The following is an 18,830-nucleotide window of genomic DNA, read 5'->3' on the forward strand; positions in this document are numbered from 1 at the left end:
GAGGTGTCCGGTAGATGGTTTAAGGTTGACACTGACTTGCCGAGCTCGAGTTCCTGGCTGGTACGGAAATCTCACCAGGCTGAGCTGGTCAGAACATGTTCTGTGGTTGTTTGGGAAGTTTTAGCGAGGGAGCTTGCAAGCGATGGTGTGCTGAGTTTCTGAGTCCATCCCTCAAGGTTGGGTTTGTGCGCTTCTGCGGCTTGTTTTGAGTTGGACGTCGCAAGTGACGTGCGAATGGGCTGTTTGCGATTTTTTAGCCTTTTGGAGCGCATGAGTTGGTGAACGGGTGTGTCCGTTGTACTGGTATGTAGTGACTTTGCGCCCTTTTGGCGTTTGGAAGTTTAAGCTCCGAGTGTGAGTGTGCGAGGTGTTCGGATTATGCGCTCCTGTCATTGTCCGGCAACGGAATTTAGGCCGATGGAAAAGCCGGAGACCCATGATTATTCGTGAGTAGCAGTTCTTCATCTGGACAAAAGATGTACACGTAGCATAATTGCCGAAACGGGCTTATACGGTTATATTGGTGCGCTTCCGTTTCGACGGCAGTGTAAGAGACAAATCGACATCGCCGCCAGCTCTGCGGTAGAAAGTCGTGAGAGAAGGCATGATTGGGAACTGAATAGGACCGACCCTTCACAAGAGACAGACCAAAGCATGACTAAGGGCAGCAATGATGTACTACGTAGCTCTGGAGCAAATATGCAAGCCCAGATGCACGGGAGCACCGCTCTTCAGGTCAGACAAGACGAACCCTTCCCTTAACTGCTTCTGTTATGAACATGTCATAATATCAACGCAAAGTGCAAAAGCCTCTACATATATTAAGCCGGAAATTTGGTCAAGCAATAACAACAAAGGCTACACAGGTTGCTCGGATCATTCCTCCGATCAAGCTTATTTCAACATCGCCCCTTCGCTTCCGTCCCAAACGACGGGCGCATCTAATCATTTATCAAAGGACCGCACTTACAGCCTCCAGAGACAGGCGACTGAAACATCGAACCATACTGATAGTTTGACCTCAACCCCGGAAAGATCACTAAGCTCGGTCCTTTTTCGAAATTGACCCGGTGCCCGCCGCGATGGCGGAAACGGCATGTAGATTAAAAGCGGACGACCACACGCCGAAAAAAAGAACGTCAGCTGGTGGCATTTGGGGGAAACAAGCTGACAAAACAGGTTAACCGTAGATAGGGGGCCTGCAAAAAGCGTTCGCCAGGTTCCCAGGAACGGCAATGAAGTGTGGAGAAGGCGCTGTTTGATTGGAGGAGTCGAGAAGTTCCTCCTCCCAGGAGGTTGCGCGATGAAACGTCGAAACTGGCTATGCTTCCCCACTGTGGTTCAACAGCGTACAAGCTGCCGTTGCGTCTGGTCGCTACAGGCGGTTCGTTGGCTCTTTCGGGTCAATATGCTAATCTGTCTGAGGCAGAGGGACGCTTGTCAACTCCTCTCTGTCTGTCACTCTGGCCAGCAAACCTCGACATGGGGTTGACCTGTTATACGAGACCCCCCTGGAAGGGTGACATGCTCCCTCCCGCCTACTCAAGAGTTGCAACTAATGATTGCTGCGGTAGTTCGGGAAGAAGAGGGTCCTGATGGGCTCAGGGAATCCCATCAATTAGGAGATGAAGGAGGGTGCGATGCGGCTTGGTATAGCTGGGGAGTCGAAGTAATATATACAATACGGTCTTTCAGAATCGCCGTCACCAAGCTCTCCTCTCCATCCAAATCTCTGCAAGCTTACTTCCTAACAGCTAGAAGGGATATAATATCCTTCCCCTTTTCTCTCTAGTCGAGTCTCAACGGATACCCAGGAGCATATCCGATCAGATCCGCCAAGATGCTCGCCTCCCTGTCCTCCGTCTTCCTTCTTGCCCTCTCCACGGCTAACGCGGCACTCACTTACAAGGGCGCCGACTGGTCTTCAGTTACGATCGAGGAGAAGGCCGGCATCTCTTACAAGAACAGCGCTGGCGTCTCCCAACCCCTTGAGCAGATCCTCAAGAATGCCGGTGTAAACTCCGTCCGCCAGCGCGTCTGGGTCAACCCGTCCAACGGCGACTACAACCTCAACTACAACCTCGCCCTCGCCAAGCGCGCCAAGGCTCAGGGCTTGTCGGTGTACCTCACATTGCACTTTAGCGACACCTGGGCCGACCCGAGCAAGCAGGGCATTCCCTCAGGCTGGCCATCCGATATCGAGAACCTGAGCTGGAGGCTGTACAACTATACGCTAGAAGTCAGCAATGCTTTCCAAAAGGCCGGCGTCCCGCCCGCCATCATCAGCATTGGCAACGAGATCCGCGCGGGTCTTCTGTTCAACACCGGCCGCACTTCAAACTGGTACAACGTCGCAAGACTACTCAACTCGGCATCATGGGGCATCAAGGATTCCTCCCTCAGCCCTAAGCCCAAGATAATGATCCATCTGGACAACGGTTGGGACTGGAACACGCAGAACACGTGGTACACAAACGTCCTCGCCCAGAACCAGCTCAAGGCCACCGACTTCGACATGATGGGCGTGTCCTACTACCCCTTTTACGGAAGCGGCGCCACGCTGTCCGCCCTCAAGACGAGCCTTACCAACATGGCCAACAAGTGGGGGAAGGAGATTGTCGTTGCCGAGACGAACTGGCCAACCTCGTGCCCGAGCCCCGCGTATCCCTTCCCGAGCGACCTGAAGGATATCCCCTTCTCCGCGGCCGGCCAGACCACCTTTGTGAAGAGAGTCGCCGACGTCGTAGCATCTGTGAAGAACGGAAAGGGTCTATACTATTGGGAGCCTAGCTGGATGAACAACCAGGCTCTTGGATCCAGCTGCCCGTCAAACACAATGTTTGCGTGGCCGGGTACTGCGTTGTCGAGTTTGGACGTGTTCAAGAGCATTTAGGGTGTTGTAGCTGAGTTGGGTGGGAGGAAACATACATACCGAGCACCAGACGGTGATCGCATGGACAGAAATGTCCGTGCCGTTGACACAAAGATCATACGGCCTTATTCTTCAGCAGTAAATAGTTTCAATGCTTCCGGTATATATATGGTTGAGCTGGGTGCCACGAGTACCAACAGCGGTATATAAGTTTCGATCAAAATCATGTCTATAAATGAAACTACATTGTGACAAACCATTTCAAAACGGCAACAATTCCACCATCGCGTTGAATCTTGGTTTCCCAAGTTTACGTAGGGTAACATCTTGGTCGGTGATTTTCATCAATCAACTGAACCTACACTTGCCGCTTAAGAAGTATGTCGGAAGGTCGAGTGACACCATCACGGTTTTTAAAAGACTTCATCAAGCCACTAGAGTGATTTCAAAACACTTAATAAAAGAGATCTGGTTGAAGGGATCTGATCGAAATTCCTGTTGCCTTCACTATTAGCCGTTTTCGAAATTGGTGGTTGGAGGACGATATTACTCACACTCCGAAGCCCAGATACACCTTTTGTATCTCAAACATAGAGAAGTTCGACTTGCGCTAAGCGATGTACAAACCCAAATGCTTTGAGCTAGTGAATTCCACTGCCATCTGATCGCTTGATAATTCTTTTGTACCCTACAGATTAGCAAGGGTCTGTTTGAGTTGAGCGTATTTGCCTGGCTAGAAAAGCCGTAACCAGCAGGCTGTTCTACTCCAGGCTCCGGTGGTCAATATCTACATGATATGAACTGGTAGCTAAACGTGCTGGCAAAATCATGAACATTTTAGTATTCTGGTTAGCCATGGCTATAGCGTTATTGAGAAGCGTTGGTCCTACTAATCGTGTCCAAACGAGCAAGTACATCTTCAGCTGTTCTGAGACAGTTAACGTAGGCCAACATATTCTATTCGCCTCGGACAAGCTATGAAGTTGTAAGAGCAGATGAAGAAGACGGCGAATGATGTTGGGTGGAGATCATGCACATCAGATCCCGGACAGTTGATGATATATAGCCTCTTATTCTACCCAATGTTGAAGAGCGCAACTTGCGACTGGAGAAACATCAATACGATACTTGACACTATTCTTAGCAGTCAACGCCGTAGGAAGGCCGATGAAATACAATATTGAAAAGGGATTAGGACCTTTGGTTCTGGAGGTATGCCACCTTTCCTGAACTCTTCACTCAAGTTTCTCTTGCAAGTCGTGCACATTAATCCTCTGCCATCTTGACTCACCCGGAGAGGTTGAACCCAAGCCATGCTCAGTGGGAGGCGCAAACTTGCCATGGTGGTTGTTCATTTGAGACGTATAATAACAGGTCCAGCGTGATTTGACAGCCGGGACTTAGCAGCAAGGTGATGAAACTGAAATGACATTGCTGCCTCGCACGCAGGCATTTTGAGATTGTTTGAGCAGTGGAAATCACTTGGGGGTGTTTGTTTACTCAAGCTACGCACAGAAAAACCACTCACAGGTAACTGGAGATGCGCTTAGCGGCCGACCTTCACCGAAACTCACCGACCGGGACATTTGTGGATGCGAAATTCAGGGCATTTGCAACGGCGAAGTGGACCTGATGGCGGCGGTCGGTAATCTCAAAAGACGGTCACGAGAAGAAGGGGACGCCGTGGGCGGCAGGCCCGGGCGCCTGCTGCTTCGACGCGAGCGACCCACAGGTACGTACTCAGCACGTCTGCCCTTCTTTTTTTTTTTTTGCAAAATTGAAATCACATGACTGCGGGGGGAGGGCAACCGAACCCTACAGCCAAAATTTACTGGGCTGGTGCAAGTCAAGCGAAACCTCCAAGCGATCGCAGCCCCAGCGCTCTCCCAAAACTTCAACCACCGGCACTTCAGCTTATTCGCTCTCGATAGACCGCATCGAAAGCGAATTCCCTGACCTCACAACACCGCAAAGATGGCTGACGACGAATACGTACGTGCGAACCTGCTTGCTCCCCCTTGTTCGATGGAAACAACCGCGCCGTCGCGGCGATTGCAGTTTGGAGGATTTTAGTGGCGCAACAACTATCTGTGTCGAATAATCTTTGGCTGACTGGAGGACCTATGCAGAACGCCGAGGAGGCCGCCGAGATCAAGAAGAGAAGAGCCTTCCGCAAGTTCTCCTACCGCGGAATCGACCTTGAGGCGTACGTTTTGCCCATATTTAAAATCCCACCCATGCGTCCAGACACCCATACACCCACCCTTTCGAGACCGCCGACATGATTAAATCATGACTGTCCCTCATATCCCCCCGAACCCCGACGAATCAATCGCCATCTCGAGAAGGAACCGTCCAAGCTAACATTGTACCTCTGCAGTCTCCTTGACCTCGACTCCGAGCAGCTCCGTGATGTCGTCCACGCCCGTGCCCGCCGGCGCATCAACCGCGGCCTCAAGCGCCGCCCCATGGGCCTGATCAAGAAGCTCCGCAAGGCCAAGCAGGAGGCTAAGCCCAACGAGAAGCCCGACCTCGTCAAGACCCACCTCCGTGACATGATCGTCGTCCCCGAGATGATTGGCAGCGTCATTGGCATCTACTCCGGCAAGGAGTTCAACCAGGTCGAGATCAAGCCCGAGATGGTTGGTCACTACCTGGGAGAGTTCTCTATCTCATAGTACGTCCCTACGAAATCCCCTCTTGTACAGAGAGAATCCTAGGGAACATTCATCTAACAACCTTACAGCAAGCCTGTCAAGCACGGTAGACCCGGTATCGGTGCTACTCACTCTTCTCGTTTCATTCCTCTCAAATAAGAGGATGGTTGTGGGCTGTGTTAGGGAGGTTCTTGCATTAAACGGACATCAAGGCGAAATGGGAAATGGTTTTGGTAGCATGGCAAGGCCACTATCATGTTGTTTGGGCAATGGTAGTTCAATACAACATCGTTGTCCGCTAAAAAGTTTGAGCCTCAAAATGGGAATGAATTAAACGACATGGAGATACCAAAACTACATGCACTTCAAACTTTTCGTGTTCAGTGAAATCGTCAATGTGTTCTGCCCATATGCTTGTCTAAAATGGCCCCTCATAATGGCTATTGAGAAAAAAGAAGAAGAAAAATAAAGCTATGGCCCTATCCATGATGCAATCTGTCACCCATCCACGTACATTAGCCCTTACATTAGACCCGCAAGGGCGCCAACATCAGGTCTGGTCAATGTCTACTTCGAGATATAACGCATAGGCTTAACGTGTACAGTACAATTGTTCAAGATTTGACAGTCAAAAAACATGTGGGTATATATCATCGTCTAAAGTAAGTATACATATAGTCATTACAACTCCTGCTTGCCCAGCTTCTTCAGCTGCGCTTGCTCATGTGCATCCAACCTGTCGTACAGGTCCTTGCTCCAGTGGCCCTTGTCGCCCTTGTTCCGCTCCATAATGGTCTTCACGGCAGCCTTCCAGTTGCCATCGTTCACACGGTCGGCGATCCTCTTAGACGTGTCCGCCTCAGAGGCCTTGAAGAGAGGCCAAACTCCCAGGTCGGCGCCCATGTTTTCGTCAAGGAAGCTGTCAAGCACAAGCTGACCTGTCTTGCGCTGCGTGGTGTCCCACCTGGCATCCTCGGGGGCGAGAACCTCAAGGAGGCGGTCCATGCCCTTGTTGGCAATGAAGTGGTCGCGAATTGACGGGCTCTTAAGAAGACCTCTAATAGCGGAGACTTGAGCCTTGGCTTTGTTCACTGCGCGGAGGACCTCTTGATCGGTGGTGCCGTCGGGAGACTCGTCCTCTTGCGAGGGCATGAAGGATGCGTAGAAGCTGTCTCCAAGCTTGAACACGTCTTTAGCCTCAGTAGCGGAGCATGAGGCTTCCATGAGTTGGGGCCACACTTTAGTCACCTCCTCAAGGGCTGTGGGGTTGTTCTGCAGGGCACCGGAGATGATGGCGGCCGCCTGCTGATCGCGAGGAACAGCGCCTTTGCTCGATGTTGGCGTCTTGGGGTCTGTCATAAGACACAACAGGGCTTTAATGGTGTCAAAGGTCTCAGTGATCTTCAGGCCGTAATAAATGTCATGAGAGATATCTTCGAGAAATTCGAGAGCCTCGTCGATGGGAAGGTCAACTCCGTTCGCGCCCTTCTTGACGTATTCGAGGTTGGAGTAGAATTCGCTCGACTCCTGCTGGGGCTGCTTGACTGCGCCCTTGGGGTCGTATTTAGGTGCGCCTTCGGGCAATTGCGGTTCTTCAGCGGGTTCTTCGGAATCAACGACCACAATCGAACGGTCTACAGGCATACCCTCTAGAGCCGGGTTTGTCTCTTTCGGGTCATTGATCTTGGCCTCTTTCTCGCCAGTGTTGATGTTCATTCGTACGTGAAGGCCATGTGGTAACTCCTGATCGTCATGGACGATTTGGAATTCTTCTGTTGGTTGAAAGATCTTGGGATAGCATTCTGCTGGGTTGTCTGTGTGACAAATGAGTTCGACTTCGACTGATGGTGACGGCGCCGCCGCTGATGCTTGTGATGAAGCTGAGACTGAGGATGCAAGGAAGATGAGGCCGAAAACAACCATAAAAATAGTCAATGGGGAAAAATATGCACGAGGTGTAGACTTTGAGGCCATTTCGGAAATTGTAATTGTCGTATTTGCGATGATTTAATGAAAAAAGTTGATTTGTTCAGTTAACATCGAAATCGAGGGTATCGCCACGTTTGCGGCAATCGATGATAGGCCCAGTGCTACTTTCAATTAAGAACAGTGGGCACAAATGCAATGTTGAAATGAGTTTGAAGTGAGTGAGTGGATGTTGATGGCTGCAACTATGATTTGAGGGATGGCTGCAGCTTGGAAAAAAGCCTGTACTCTTATAACAAAGTAAAGAGATGAAAAAATGAGTCAACTTCAAAAAGGACACTTTACCATCATGAAATAGAAATTCATCGAAATCATCCGTCTGGCCAAGCTGTCTCCAAAGCCCTGTTGCCCCCATCTTGAGAGGCGATTCTCATATTTGAATTCGGCAGGCTTTGATTGGCTGATGCAGCCGCCACAACCGCAGCGCGCTAATCCGCGAAAAGTGACGCTCCTCCGGCGACCGAACCTTGGATAACCTCCACATTTGAAAGCTGCCTCCTCAAATCCCACGAACTTATCCCATTCCCCATCGTCAATTGACACCGAACCGGAACGTCATTCACGATGCAGGCCATTCGAACGCGGGGCGCCTGCATCGCGCGTCAGTCGAAGCTGACGAGCCTGCGCCAATCGAGATCCTACGCCTCCGGAGGTGACCACGGCCACCACCACGCCCACAACGTCCAGGAGCCCATCGGAGTACGTTCGAGCCTTCTGGCACCCCGATTACCGCTATTGTCAAGACCTCTGAAGCTAATTGAGTCGTTACAACACTATAGAACTTCTTCTGGGCGACCGTTGCCGTCATTCCCGCGGCGTACTTCATGTACAAGATCACCTCGCCCGGCAAGGACGGCGAGGCACCATACCTCACCAAGAAGATCCACGAAGCGTGGCACTGGCAGGAGACATGGGCTGAGAGGAGCCACCTCCATACCAAGGCTATTGAGCAAGCTGGTTTTGACAGGTTGCTCCTCTTCTCCGCCCCGGCCAACCGCGACGTCGACCTCCGATTTCCTGAGTGAGCCTACCTGCCTCTAATCGATATCTGGTTACTACTTGCAAGAGAATACTATTCAACTAACATCTTATCTGCGTAGGGCCTTCTCGAACCACGCCGCCCGCAACGTTGTCGCTGGTTCCCAGACTAACCTGGACCATGTCGTTGCCCACTACAAGAAGCAGCATCTCGATGAGGAAGAACGGAAAGCCCAGCTTGCCAAGAAGCAGGAATGAGCGAGGATTGGTGGTGTATGATACCGTTACATAGATCAACCCGAGGTTGAATCAAGGCTTTCAGTTCATTTGTTATGTTGACTAATCATTAGAGTGTCCACACGGTGTCGCCCTTACTTTCCACAATATCTGCGCTGTGCCCCTCCCCTGGCTTTCTTTCCTGTATGGACGTTTCCATGACGGTGTTTGTTGAGAAGGAAATGGCTTCATGCTCGCGCGTTCCTCACTCTGACGGAAATGAACCTGGTAATGGTTTGGACGACATGGGTGGGTGGAACTATCTCTCAAAGAAAGAGATGGTCCAGAAGCTGAGTGTGAAAGGGAAACAGTCCAGGATGGTGCGATGAAGTTGTTTTTTTCATGAGGCACCTGTCGGCGACGTCTCCTTCCCGAGAGACAAGTTTACCGCACATAGTTGACAGACACCCTTCCCCCCTTTCTCTCTCGATCCTACTGCGTGGAAAGTACTATCTTTCCTCAGAGGATTCCAGAACTGTTGCCGGGTTAATGGCTTTGCCTTTCGGGCCCCCATCCTGTCTCTAGTCTTCGTACTCCGCATCATCTTCAGCATTGCCATCTCGTCAATAGGAGAGTTTTACCTCTGCAGTGTATCGTATGGTTTTCATTGCATTCATCGCCTCATTATATTTCACTTCACTAGCTGCCGCTTCTGCAGCATAAACCACTTGAACGCTTAGTACAACAACTGCAGTCGCATTATGGAGGCCATTCCCATTCGCCTGGTCCTGGACGACCCTGCCCAGCCATACGTTGCCGAAAATGACTACAACTCGGGTGATTTTATCATCAAGAATATTTCTTTCTTTTTCAACTATCCCCAAATTATTGTGGATGATCGACTCTCCAAGTTCTAGAAAGAGCTTGAGGGCGATACAGCCACGATCAGAGCAACATGCATCCATGCAGACCCCAACTTGGCTGGCGTTCCTCTGTCACCAGCTGAGATGAACACTGTCCATCACCGGAATCTGTGCAACTTCATGAGGTCTTTTGGCTGCAGGGTCTGGAGAACTAAAGTTCTGCTTGCGAAGAGCCAAGTCGTGGACAAGCGAAGTTCCAAATGCAACGCACAGCTTGTTGTCGACAAACTGATTGCTACCAAGTTCATCGCGAAAGGAGAACCAATTTACTTAGCAACACCTCATTACCAATGCCTATGCGCCATATGTGGTGCTGCCGCTGAACATGAGGGAGCCATGGAGTTGAAAAGGGACGCAAACGCAGCGCAACAACTTCTCGACCAGCATCAATCGCTGTCTAATACGCAAAATACGGGTGCGACTCAGAGTCAGCTCATTGGTGGTCGTGCCGGCAACGCCAGCAGTAGCCAGGCCACCATTAGCCCCCGAGTACGACAGACCGGTACCGGCCGCGCGACCCTTGTTGATGGACATAAAGTTCGGCCAAGTCTGTCCAAAAATGAGAGCTCAGACTCTAGCCATTTGAGCACAATACTAGAAGTCTCGAGCCATACAGAATCTCGAGCCCCAATTCTTGACCCATCCAGCTCGTCAAAAAATGAGGTCAGAGATGTTCTGGGTATAGATCATACCGGGTCTGCCTCCAAGGAAATTGGAAAGAAAGATAACTCTACTCAAGGCCAGAGTAAGTCTCAAGCTAAACTAGTAGATTACAATGAAGGAGTAAATAACAATACAGCTGAAGGTGGTGGTAATCCACTGCAAATCAACGACAGTAACGGCGGCTACCAAAACAGCCCACCAGATTCTCTGGGTCCTTCAGCCTCTCAACGGGGACATTCGCCTCAAGACTCACCATTAGAGCCACCCATCAGTCCTCCACGAAACGTGAAGTCCAACCACTTTTGCCACATATGCATCGTATTAAAATGGCTCGCTTGCGGAACCGATAATACCCCTGGTATGGACCGAAACACGTTGCAGATAAACCAAGATGGACAGCAACAAGAAAGCTCTGGTCAACAGCAACAGCGAGACTCCGGTGAATATCAAGTGCCAGAACAGCAAGACGCTCGTCGACTGCAAAGGCTTTTGACTCTCGTGAAAATACCAATTCGACCAGAGAAGTCACATAATGTATCTGGCAGGGTGAGAAGATCAACTGGGCAGCAGGCTGCTGATCAGCACCAAGTACCAGACCGGGGGGCAAATGTGCACCAGTCAAATACGTGCAAGTCTATGGTGAAGAACGGGGCGAGGCACGTCCGAGATGGCCTATGTCATTTGGGGAAGGTTTTGCTATGCTGTGGTGTCTCGGCCCATGGCGTTGGGATCGAGGATGCTCAATAAGTTTTGAATCACTGCCCTGGTCCAGCTGAGAGCACTACAGCGAATTCATGTTTAATACAGTAGCGTTCATTTTCAAGGTTCATAAATTGTTAGCAGCGCAATTTTTCTTTTCGGTTTCTTTTATTATTCTTGGTCTCAAATGTCGCGGCTCATGGTAATCCCAGATATCTTACGAGTACTGTTCCGGCATGACCCTGCTGCGAGACGAGTTCTGAGAGGTCACTTTTCGTTTGTGCAAATCACATTGTCTCTGATGGTGGAACTGATTGTGTAGTTCATGATGATTCCGTTACCTGGCACAAGGCCCATGATAATAGTCTTCATATCTAGTCCTGGTTTGACATCGACTCTGCACTTGGGCAAAGCAGCAATGTGTCACAAAAAGGGGAAATCTCGAACTCATCAAAACCGCAAGTCCCTTGCCAGTTCCTAATGCGGCGCCAATCCAGCAATACTGTTAAGCTGGACCTCAAGGATATCTCCCCCAGGCACCTTTAAGATACTCTCGCGTCCCCGGAATCGACCTTTAGGACCACAGACATAGCCCACCGACTCCCAAACTTTCTTCACGAAGTTTGAGGTCGAAATAAGAGCTTGCTTGGTCGGTATTCGTGTCGGCTCGGGGATACCAAAATCCGGTCGGCTGCGAGGGGGGGACGACGCCTCCTGGCAGTAACGGCTTGTTTAGAAACCGTGGACCTTGACGAGCTGTATAAGAAAGAGTAGGTTAGCGTTGTCTTTCTGGCGCAGTGAAATGGAATGTGGTGCTTCGTCATAGAGGGGTTGAGATGCAAGTGTGGGGTTCTGCGAAAAGAGTGTAGTTTCAGCGCGTATGCGTACCTTGGAGTCCATCTCGAGACCCTCCTGCTTGTCGACGAGGAAGTCGTGAATGTTCTTGCGCTGGTCGCCTGTTTGGGGTGAAACGTGTTAGTCTTCTGCACTCGGTTGATTGGACCTAGCAATAGGCGAAGGTAAGTGGAGTGTACGACATACCCTGGAGTTGAATGACCTCGCCGAGATCTTGGTCCTCCACAATGGTACCGTTGCAGGCAAACTTCTTCTTTATGACCTTGAGAATCTTCTTCTGGTCGAAGCGCTTAGGAAGACCCTGGATGGTGGTGAGAGTCTTGCGGCCATTGCGCTGCTGGATACGGATGTGGATGTAGTCCTGTCCTTTCTTGGGATTGTTGGTGCCCTCGCCCTCTTCCGCATCGGCGAAGGGGTCGATTGTCTTAAGGTTTTCGATGGTAGTCATCAGAGCCTGCGGGCCGCGTAGAGCGTGTTAACTGGTTTTTTGGGTGGTTTGAGGAGGTGTGCGTGAACGCGTTCCTTTTTTTTCGGTGTGGTGTTTCGGTAAGTAGTGGAGATTTTTTGTTTCCTCTTGGATGCGCGTTTGGGCGGGGGGAAGCTTGTCAGCTTTTGTGTGAGGCTCAGAATAGAAAGAGACCGAACGACGGGAGTTGGTGGGATGGAGTAGGGGACGAGGCGGGGTTGGTGGGAGCCAATGCCTGTGCACAGCGGTGATCTTCCAGACCGTAGGTGAAGCACCCCCAGCTGCCGCGCTGCCGTGCTACCGCACCGCCACAGGGCAGACCGATTCGACAGCAAGATCGATAACACCAGCCACACTAATTTGTGGCATGCTATGGAAACATTTCACCTTACATGCCCTCTGGTTTTGTGAAGCAAATGTGTCCCAACGCAGGCCAACGATTTACTTCTGTTAGTTGGCTCTTGGAAGGATAAAAAAATGTCTACCTTACGTTACGGGATAGAAGTCCGTGGCTCAAAAGGCGGCGCCAAGGGCGGCCGTTCCATCCACGCAACCCGCCGTTTCCAGCCCGGCGACATCATTGCCCGCTTCAATGAGCCAGCCGTAGTACTCCCTCCGGGCAACCACGCCCTAGAGTACTGCAACCACTGCCTAAAAGCCCAGGGGCAAGCTGGCGTGGAAAAACTACGCGCATGCACGGGCTGCAAGACGGTGGCATACTGCGGCCCGGTATGCCAAAGAGCTAACTGGTCCCTAATTCACAAGCTTGAGTGCAAGGCGATCCAGCGGCTGCATGAAGGAAAGCCATCAAATCAGCCCGATTGGGTCCCCACACCAATCCGCGCCGCAACTCAGGTCATGCTGCGGCCGGCAGTGCTTAATGAGTTTGACGACTTGGAGGGTCATGCTGAGGAGTGGAGGAAGAAGGATGAAATGGAGCTGAAACTGCAAGCTCATGGCGTTGTAAGGTGTCTTGGGGCTGATTCGATAACACCCAGAGGCCTTGAGGACGCTTTTCAGGTTTTGTGCAAGGTATGTTGTCTCCTGCGGAAGTTAGATTCTCGAGGACCTATGCTAACACCCTACAGCTTCAAACCAACGCATTCAGCCGTACGGAAGAGTACTATCAATCAGGCGGCATTTTCTTGGACACAACACTGGCCATGATCAATCACTCGTGTGTACCCAATGCTTTGGTGCAGTTTGGAGGGAGAACGGCCACAGTCCGGTCCACCTCCTTCATCAACCCTGGCGATGAGATTGAGATATCATACATTGGTGAGACCCAAGCCCCAAATATCATGAACTATTATTATCATTATTTTTGACTAACATGTGATAGACCAAACACAACCAAGGGACAAGAGACAAACCGAACTTTACCTCTATCGTTTCGAGTGCTCTTGTTACAAGTGTCAGCACGACCTCGATGAGTACCAAATCGCCATGAAAGACCCCACTATTGAACTTAATACTATGAGTGCTATGCCAGATACTCATCGCTTTAAATCCTCTCCCGGTTGCAACACCGTTGAACGGTCTCAGGGGATGGAGGTTTTGAAGATCCAAAACATCATGCCTGAATTTCCTCGCGACTTGAAACCGAAGGAAAAGCACGAGTGGCTGCGGAGAGCATATAAGACGGGAGACTATTTCGTAAAACTGGGAAAGTGGGCCATCGAGCCCTTTGCGCAGGTGGTGGACGAGGCATCATTCTATTTCGGAAAGGATCGAGGCAACCATGAATGCGCCCTCGCGATCGCTTGCCTATCGGCATACGAGATAGAGCCGTTCAAGCATGTCGTGCCCTTCCACCCCCAAAGGCTCAAAGGGCTGTCCTCTGTTGCGATCGCCTTGTCTAATACTGCACCCAACCCAGACAAGCTCACCAAGCTCGCTAGAGACGTGGCGGCGATGAAAAAACTTTCAGCGGAGAGCGTCAAAGTACTGGAGAACCTGGATCAGGTCTCATTATGCCAAATGGTTTTGTCATTGATTGATGTACAAAGCCAGTTTGCACCGTCAGCCGACTGGGAAGTGTTAGTATTGGCACAAGAAATGCTTAGAGATATTGAGAGTCTCCCTGGCCGGGAGAAGGAGACAAGCTTGATTCTTGCCTGGAGGAAGGACCCCAAAAGTATGGAAGACTTCTTCAGGTTTGGCTTTGTCGAGCCTATTAAAGCTCTCTCAGAGCTTGGAAAAGCTGTGTTAGAAGTAGATTTAGGCATGGGTCACGATCTGTCTGCCAAATGATACCCACTTGATGAAATGACAACATTGGGTCTTGCCAATCATTTGGTCTCTTCCGATGTCATTTGTCGCTTGTTTCTGTGCGTGTCGCCTAGGCTTTCAGAAGTAGCCCATTGCTTTCGATTCGATAATCGGGAAGCCTTTCGTGGGAACGCCTGACTCTGGAACATATGGTCTTCTGCCAGGGATTGAGAAGTCTTGCTGTTGATGTCTTGCTACAGGAATGGCTGGCTTTTTACAACTTCCCTGGTAACTCTTCAGCAAACCTAGCTTCAAAAAGATCACATCTTGCCCTCGAGTGTGCTATTCAATATCTCATTGGCGAGTGCGATAGCTGCTGCTGAAGTAACCGACTGTCATTTGCAAAAGCTTGGCCAATCGTAGCTTGCTCGTCAAACTCTACATCTTCATGTAAAAAAAGGGCCAGGATCTCAGCTTGTACGCATTGGAATGGCCCTGAGCCATCGTCTACGTCAACTGTATAAACTCCATCATCCGGCTCCTTCTTTGGTGTCATCCTTGTCTGTAGGTATGCTTTACTTCGTAGCCTTCCTTGGATTGTAACTCTCCATAGCAGCTTTGAAGAAGCGGTGTTCTGCCATTATAAACCAAGTATCTTATTTGGAGTTTAGTTGTCCCAACGCTTTGCATATTCAGGCATCTTCTTATTTCTGCAACCACAAAACTTGCTGCCTGGACTTAATCTCCGTTTGGGAAACAATATAATGCTAATCACCCCAACGTTTCATGTTGAACAAAAAAAATCCATAAAATTAGCTTTGTAGCATGTATATCCTTGTATTTTGTTATATTCATTCCCTTGACTGCATGAGCAATGTTGAATATGCAGTTGTTGATTTGAGGCACAACCTAATAGCTCGCGGTGATAGTCCATGTCGAAACCGAATTGATCATTATTAGCGAAAGTCAAAAGGGTAAATCCTGCCCGATCTGGCCCAGAGTTCCTTGGCCCTCTTGACCTTAACAATGATCAATTCAAGTAGTATAAGCGGCTTGAGACGTTGAGGTAAGATATGTTTCCCATCTCACGTTTCCTTAAATCCATCAACCTTCCCAGGGTTTCTGGCCGTTGTTAATATATTCGCGTCGCAAGGTATCTATATTTAATATTATCAGCTGTTGTAAGAAAGTAGTCCCCGAATGCTGCATGGAGCTGGAAAATTTTACGAAAAAACAGTGGTTTTACAAACAATGGGAGAACTAGATCGGAGCAATTGACTGTTTTCTAAGTTAATGGTGAGCTTGGACAGGTTGATGTAATAGAAATGCGCGGCCATTAAGGTACATGAGATCCCTTCGTTTGAGAACTAGGGTCCCTTGCCAGCCCACATTACCGTTGGTGCTTTATCTTATCAACTTTTAATTTCATTGGCTCACCCCGCAAGTGGTCCGGAATTGATGTCGCATCTGCATTGACAGGCCAGACATTTTTCAGAGCTCGCCAGCTGCAAAAAAATCACCCAGCTTCAACCCCACTGCCACTTGTAGAGGAGCAACACGATCTCCTTCCTCTCCAACCTCCAGCTTGATACTTCTGGAGGCCGACAGTCATGGGGAAAAATCGCAGAAACCGCCAACGCGACAAAGCGCAATTGCTCCCTGAACAAGTTCCTACCGATCAAGAACCTGCCGTCATGGTGGATGCTGCCACCCAGTCTCTTGACTCAATAATCAACTCTGCGACCGACAAGGAGACCGATAATGGCGAGCTCGAAGCCCGTGAAAGCTCACTGCAGACCCAGAGCAGTGGAAGCCTCAAGAGATCTGCCCCGGACGATGATGATGACAATGATGGGTGGCAGAAGGTAGAACGGTCGAACAAGAAGCGCAAGAAGCTCCCTCGCGAAGGCTCCAGCAACTATCCTGCCATCACATTTTCCTCGAGTGCGAAGATCTTCTCAAAAATCAACCTTGCGATGTTGCGCGATTTGGTTTTGTACATATTCGCAGACGGCACTGGGCCCAATTGGGTTTCTGTGTCCCACCGACCAAACTTCAGAAAGATTGTAGTATTGATGGTCCCAGGACTGGAGGAAGCCATGTTCAAAGAAACGGTTAACTTCGACAAGTACGGGGCACGTCCAGCCAATCATAAGGAGAGTGAAGATACAAGTCCCGACGACTACTACCCCCGACCTCTTACTGCAGAACGACTACCACTTGCGCTTCAAGGATTCGCCAAGATGTTTCCCCATCTTTGGCCTGTCAAAGCCCCTGGTGACGACAAATATATGAAACTACACTCGCCTATGGGCACTTTTCTGACCGCGCCGATGTCCAAAAACAAGGACGACAGAAAAGGCCCAAGACCGGCTCGAGAACCAAGTGGGTGGAAGAATGAGCGAACCCGGATAACCGAATTCTTGGCATCTCTTGAAGAACTGGAGGTCGCTGGACATCTGATTCATCCTGCACTTATTGAGAACGAGGAGAGAAGAGCAGCCTTCAAAGTCCCTGAAGGGTGGGCAATCTCAAAAGTTGATAAACTTGAGGATGGCGACGTGCCCGAGGCAGAGATTGACCAAGGCAGTCTCACTGCCGGGCGAGAATGTTTGGCTTTGGATTGCGAGATGTGCATGACGGGCGAGAACGAATATTCTCTGACACGCATCAGCATTATCTCCTGGTCTGGGGATCTGATCATGGATGAGCTGGTCAAGCCAGAGAAACCCATTATCGATTACGTAACCCGGTTTTCTGGTATCACAGAGGAGATGCTGAAGCCTGTTACCACAACTCTCCAAGATATTCAAAAGAAGTTGGTCGAAATCGTCACACCGCGCACCATTCTCATTGGACACTCGCTTGAGTCTGACCTCAAGGCTCTTCGTTTCTCACACCCTTTCATTGTCGATACTTCTCTAATATACCCTCACCCGCGAGGGCCTCCTCTGAAGTCATCACTCAAATGGCTGACTCAGAAGTATATTAACCGCGAGATCCAAAAGGGTGGTGCCAATGGTCATAACCCAATCGAAGATGCCCGCGCCTGCCTCGACCTTGTTAGACAAAAGTGTGAGAAGGGAAAGATGTGGGGCGCATCTGATTCTCAAGGCGAGAATCTTTTCCGGCGCTTGGCCAGGGCTGGGACAGCATACAAGGCGCAGGGCGGCGATGCAGGCGGTCAAGTTACAGGCAAGACCAGTGCTGCAGTGGACTGGGGCGACCCGTCCAAGGGGCCTGGTGCTGGTGCAACACATCAAATCGGTTGCAAATCTGACGCAGATGTTGTCAACGGCGTCATTCGCGCTGTGAAGGGTGATGCAGACGGGCTAGAGATCCCCGGCGGCGGTGTTGACTTCGTATGGGGTCGCATGCGAGAGCTTGAGGCACTCCAGGGTTGGTGGAATAAGAATCGGGTCGACAATGCCAGCAGTGATGGTGGTCCGCCCGACATTGATCCGACGGAGCTTGATGCACAGCTCGGCAAATCGCCTCTCGAGCAATGTCTGGCTCGTCTATCAGTGCGTCTACAGACTATTCACGCCAATCTTCCGCCTTGTACGGCATTCATTGTATACACGGGCTCTGGCGATCCACGTGAAATGAGCAAACTTCAGGCAATGCACTCACAGTGGAAACGTGAGTACAACACCCCAGGAATGAAATGGGATCAGCTGTCAGTCAAGTGGACAGATGAGGAGGAGCAAGCCCTGCGACGTGCAGTCAGAAAGGCCAGGCAGAGCATTGGGTTCATTGGAGTGAAATAATCGAACTCTCAAGTGTGGCTTGTGGAAGCTTACCACAGTTGGAGTTGCCTTTATTATACGCATAGAGGGAGGGTATAGCATAGATGACACCAAAGGAGTCTGGAACGAGACGGTTTGTACTGAGGCGGTTGATGGTTGGTCACAACGGAATGATACCCCTAGGTTCATGATAGAGACACAATGCCCATCTGGAGGAAAAACTTAGGTTACGCAATCCTTTAACAGGCTCTGCAATGCAAAGTTGATGAGATAACAAACCTATTCATCTTGGATCCCTCTGGCATTTTGCTTCTTATTGTAATGATGTCTAGCTGATAAATGTTTCTTTTTAAGGTCTCAGACAATGTTCTTCCTTGCGTTAATGTCTGTGGTGGTATCCACAAGACACAAAGCAGGGTACTTGTTTCCAAGGACCCCAAACAATAGGACAGCCCTTTTGTGGCAATGAAGCGCCCATGCACAAAGCTCACATGCTGCCGCACCGGAACACCAAGGTTCATCAATAACCAGGGCCCCTACTTCCCCGCTGTCGCT

The 18,830-nt window shown here is 50.2% G+C and overlaps 7 protein-coding genes across 7 annotated transcripts; 5 read left to right on the forward strand and 2 right to left on the reverse strand.

Annotated features, from left to right (window-relative positions):
- Nucleotides 1-1,840: 1,840 nt before the first annotated feature.
- Nucleotides 1,841-2,893, forward strand: CTRU02_208661 (arabinogalactan endo-beta-galactosidase; the record flags this gene model as incomplete). Its single annotated transcript, XM_036724922.1, has 1 exon — nt 1,841-2,893. The coding sequence occupies one exon, from the start codon at nt 1,841-1,843 to the stop codon at nt 2,891-2,893; it is 1,053 nt and encodes a 350-aa protein (XP_036583554.1).
- A 1,953-nt stretch (nt 2,894-4,846) lies between these two features.
- On the forward strand, nt 4,847-5,688 carry CTRU02_208662 (40S ribosomal protein uS19; the record flags this gene model as incomplete). The annotated part of the gene is made up of 4 exons (XM_036724921.1): nt 4,847-4,864; nt 5,002-5,078; nt 5,253-5,549; nt 5,619-5,688. The coding sequence occupies 4 exons, from the start codon at nt 4,847-4,849 to the stop codon at nt 5,686-5,688; spliced, it is 462 nt and encodes a 153-aa protein (XP_036583553.1).
- A 522-nt stretch (nt 5,689-6,210) lies between these two features.
- Nucleotides 6,211-7,503, reverse strand: CTRU02_208663 (nucleotide exchange factor sil1; the record flags this gene model as incomplete). Its single annotated transcript, XM_036724920.1, has 1 exon — nt 6,211-7,503. One exon carries the CDS (start codon nt 7,501-7,503, stop codon nt 6,211-6,213), a length of 1,293 nt encoding a protein of 430 aa, XP_036583552.1.
- A 576-nt stretch (nt 7,504-8,079) lies between these two features.
- CTRU02_208664 (nadh-ubiquinone oxidoreductase kda subunit) lies at nt 8,080-8,751 on the forward strand (the record flags this gene model as incomplete). Its single annotated transcript, XM_036724919.1, has 3 exons — nt 8,080-8,214; nt 8,295-8,536; nt 8,616-8,751. 3 exons carry the CDS (start codon nt 8,080-8,082, stop codon nt 8,749-8,751), a joined length of 513 nt encoding a protein of 170 aa, XP_036583551.1.
- Nucleotides 8,752-11,726: 2,975 nt separating this feature from the next.
- On the reverse strand, nt 11,727-12,297 carry CTRU02_208665 (translation initiation factor; the record flags this gene model as incomplete). Its single annotated transcript, XM_070205120.1, has 3 exons — nt 11,727-11,750; nt 11,883-11,950; nt 12,036-12,297. 3 exons carry the CDS (start codon nt 12,295-12,297, stop codon nt 11,727-11,729), a joined length of 354 nt encoding a protein of 117 aa, XP_070061195.1.
- A 495-nt stretch (nt 12,298-12,792) lies between these two features.
- CTRU02_208666 (mynd finger family protein) lies at nt 12,793-14,568 on the forward strand (the record flags this gene model as incomplete). Its single annotated transcript, XM_036724915.1, has 3 exons — nt 12,793-13,347; nt 13,404-13,593; nt 13,658-14,568. 3 exons carry the CDS (start codon nt 12,793-12,795, stop codon nt 14,566-14,568), a joined length of 1,656 nt encoding a protein of 551 aa, XP_036583547.1.
- Nucleotides 14,569-16,136: 1,568 nt separating this feature from the next.
- CTRU02_208667 (exonuclease) lies at nt 16,137-18,296 on the forward strand (the record flags this gene model as incomplete). Its single annotated transcript, XM_036724914.1, has 1 exon — nt 16,137-18,296. One exon carries the CDS (start codon nt 16,137-16,139, stop codon nt 18,294-18,296), a length of 2,160 nt encoding a protein of 719 aa, XP_036583546.1.
- Between the last annotated feature and the right edge of the window lie 534 nt (nt 18,297-18,830).

This window comes from Colletotrichum truncatum (assembly GCF_014235925.2).
Source record: "Colletotrichum truncatum strain CMES1059 chromosome Unknown Contig_0005, whole genome shotgun sequence".
Lineage (NCBI taxonomy): Eukaryota > Fungi > Ascomycota > Sordariomycetes > Glomerellales > Glomerellaceae > Colletotrichum > Colletotrichum truncatum.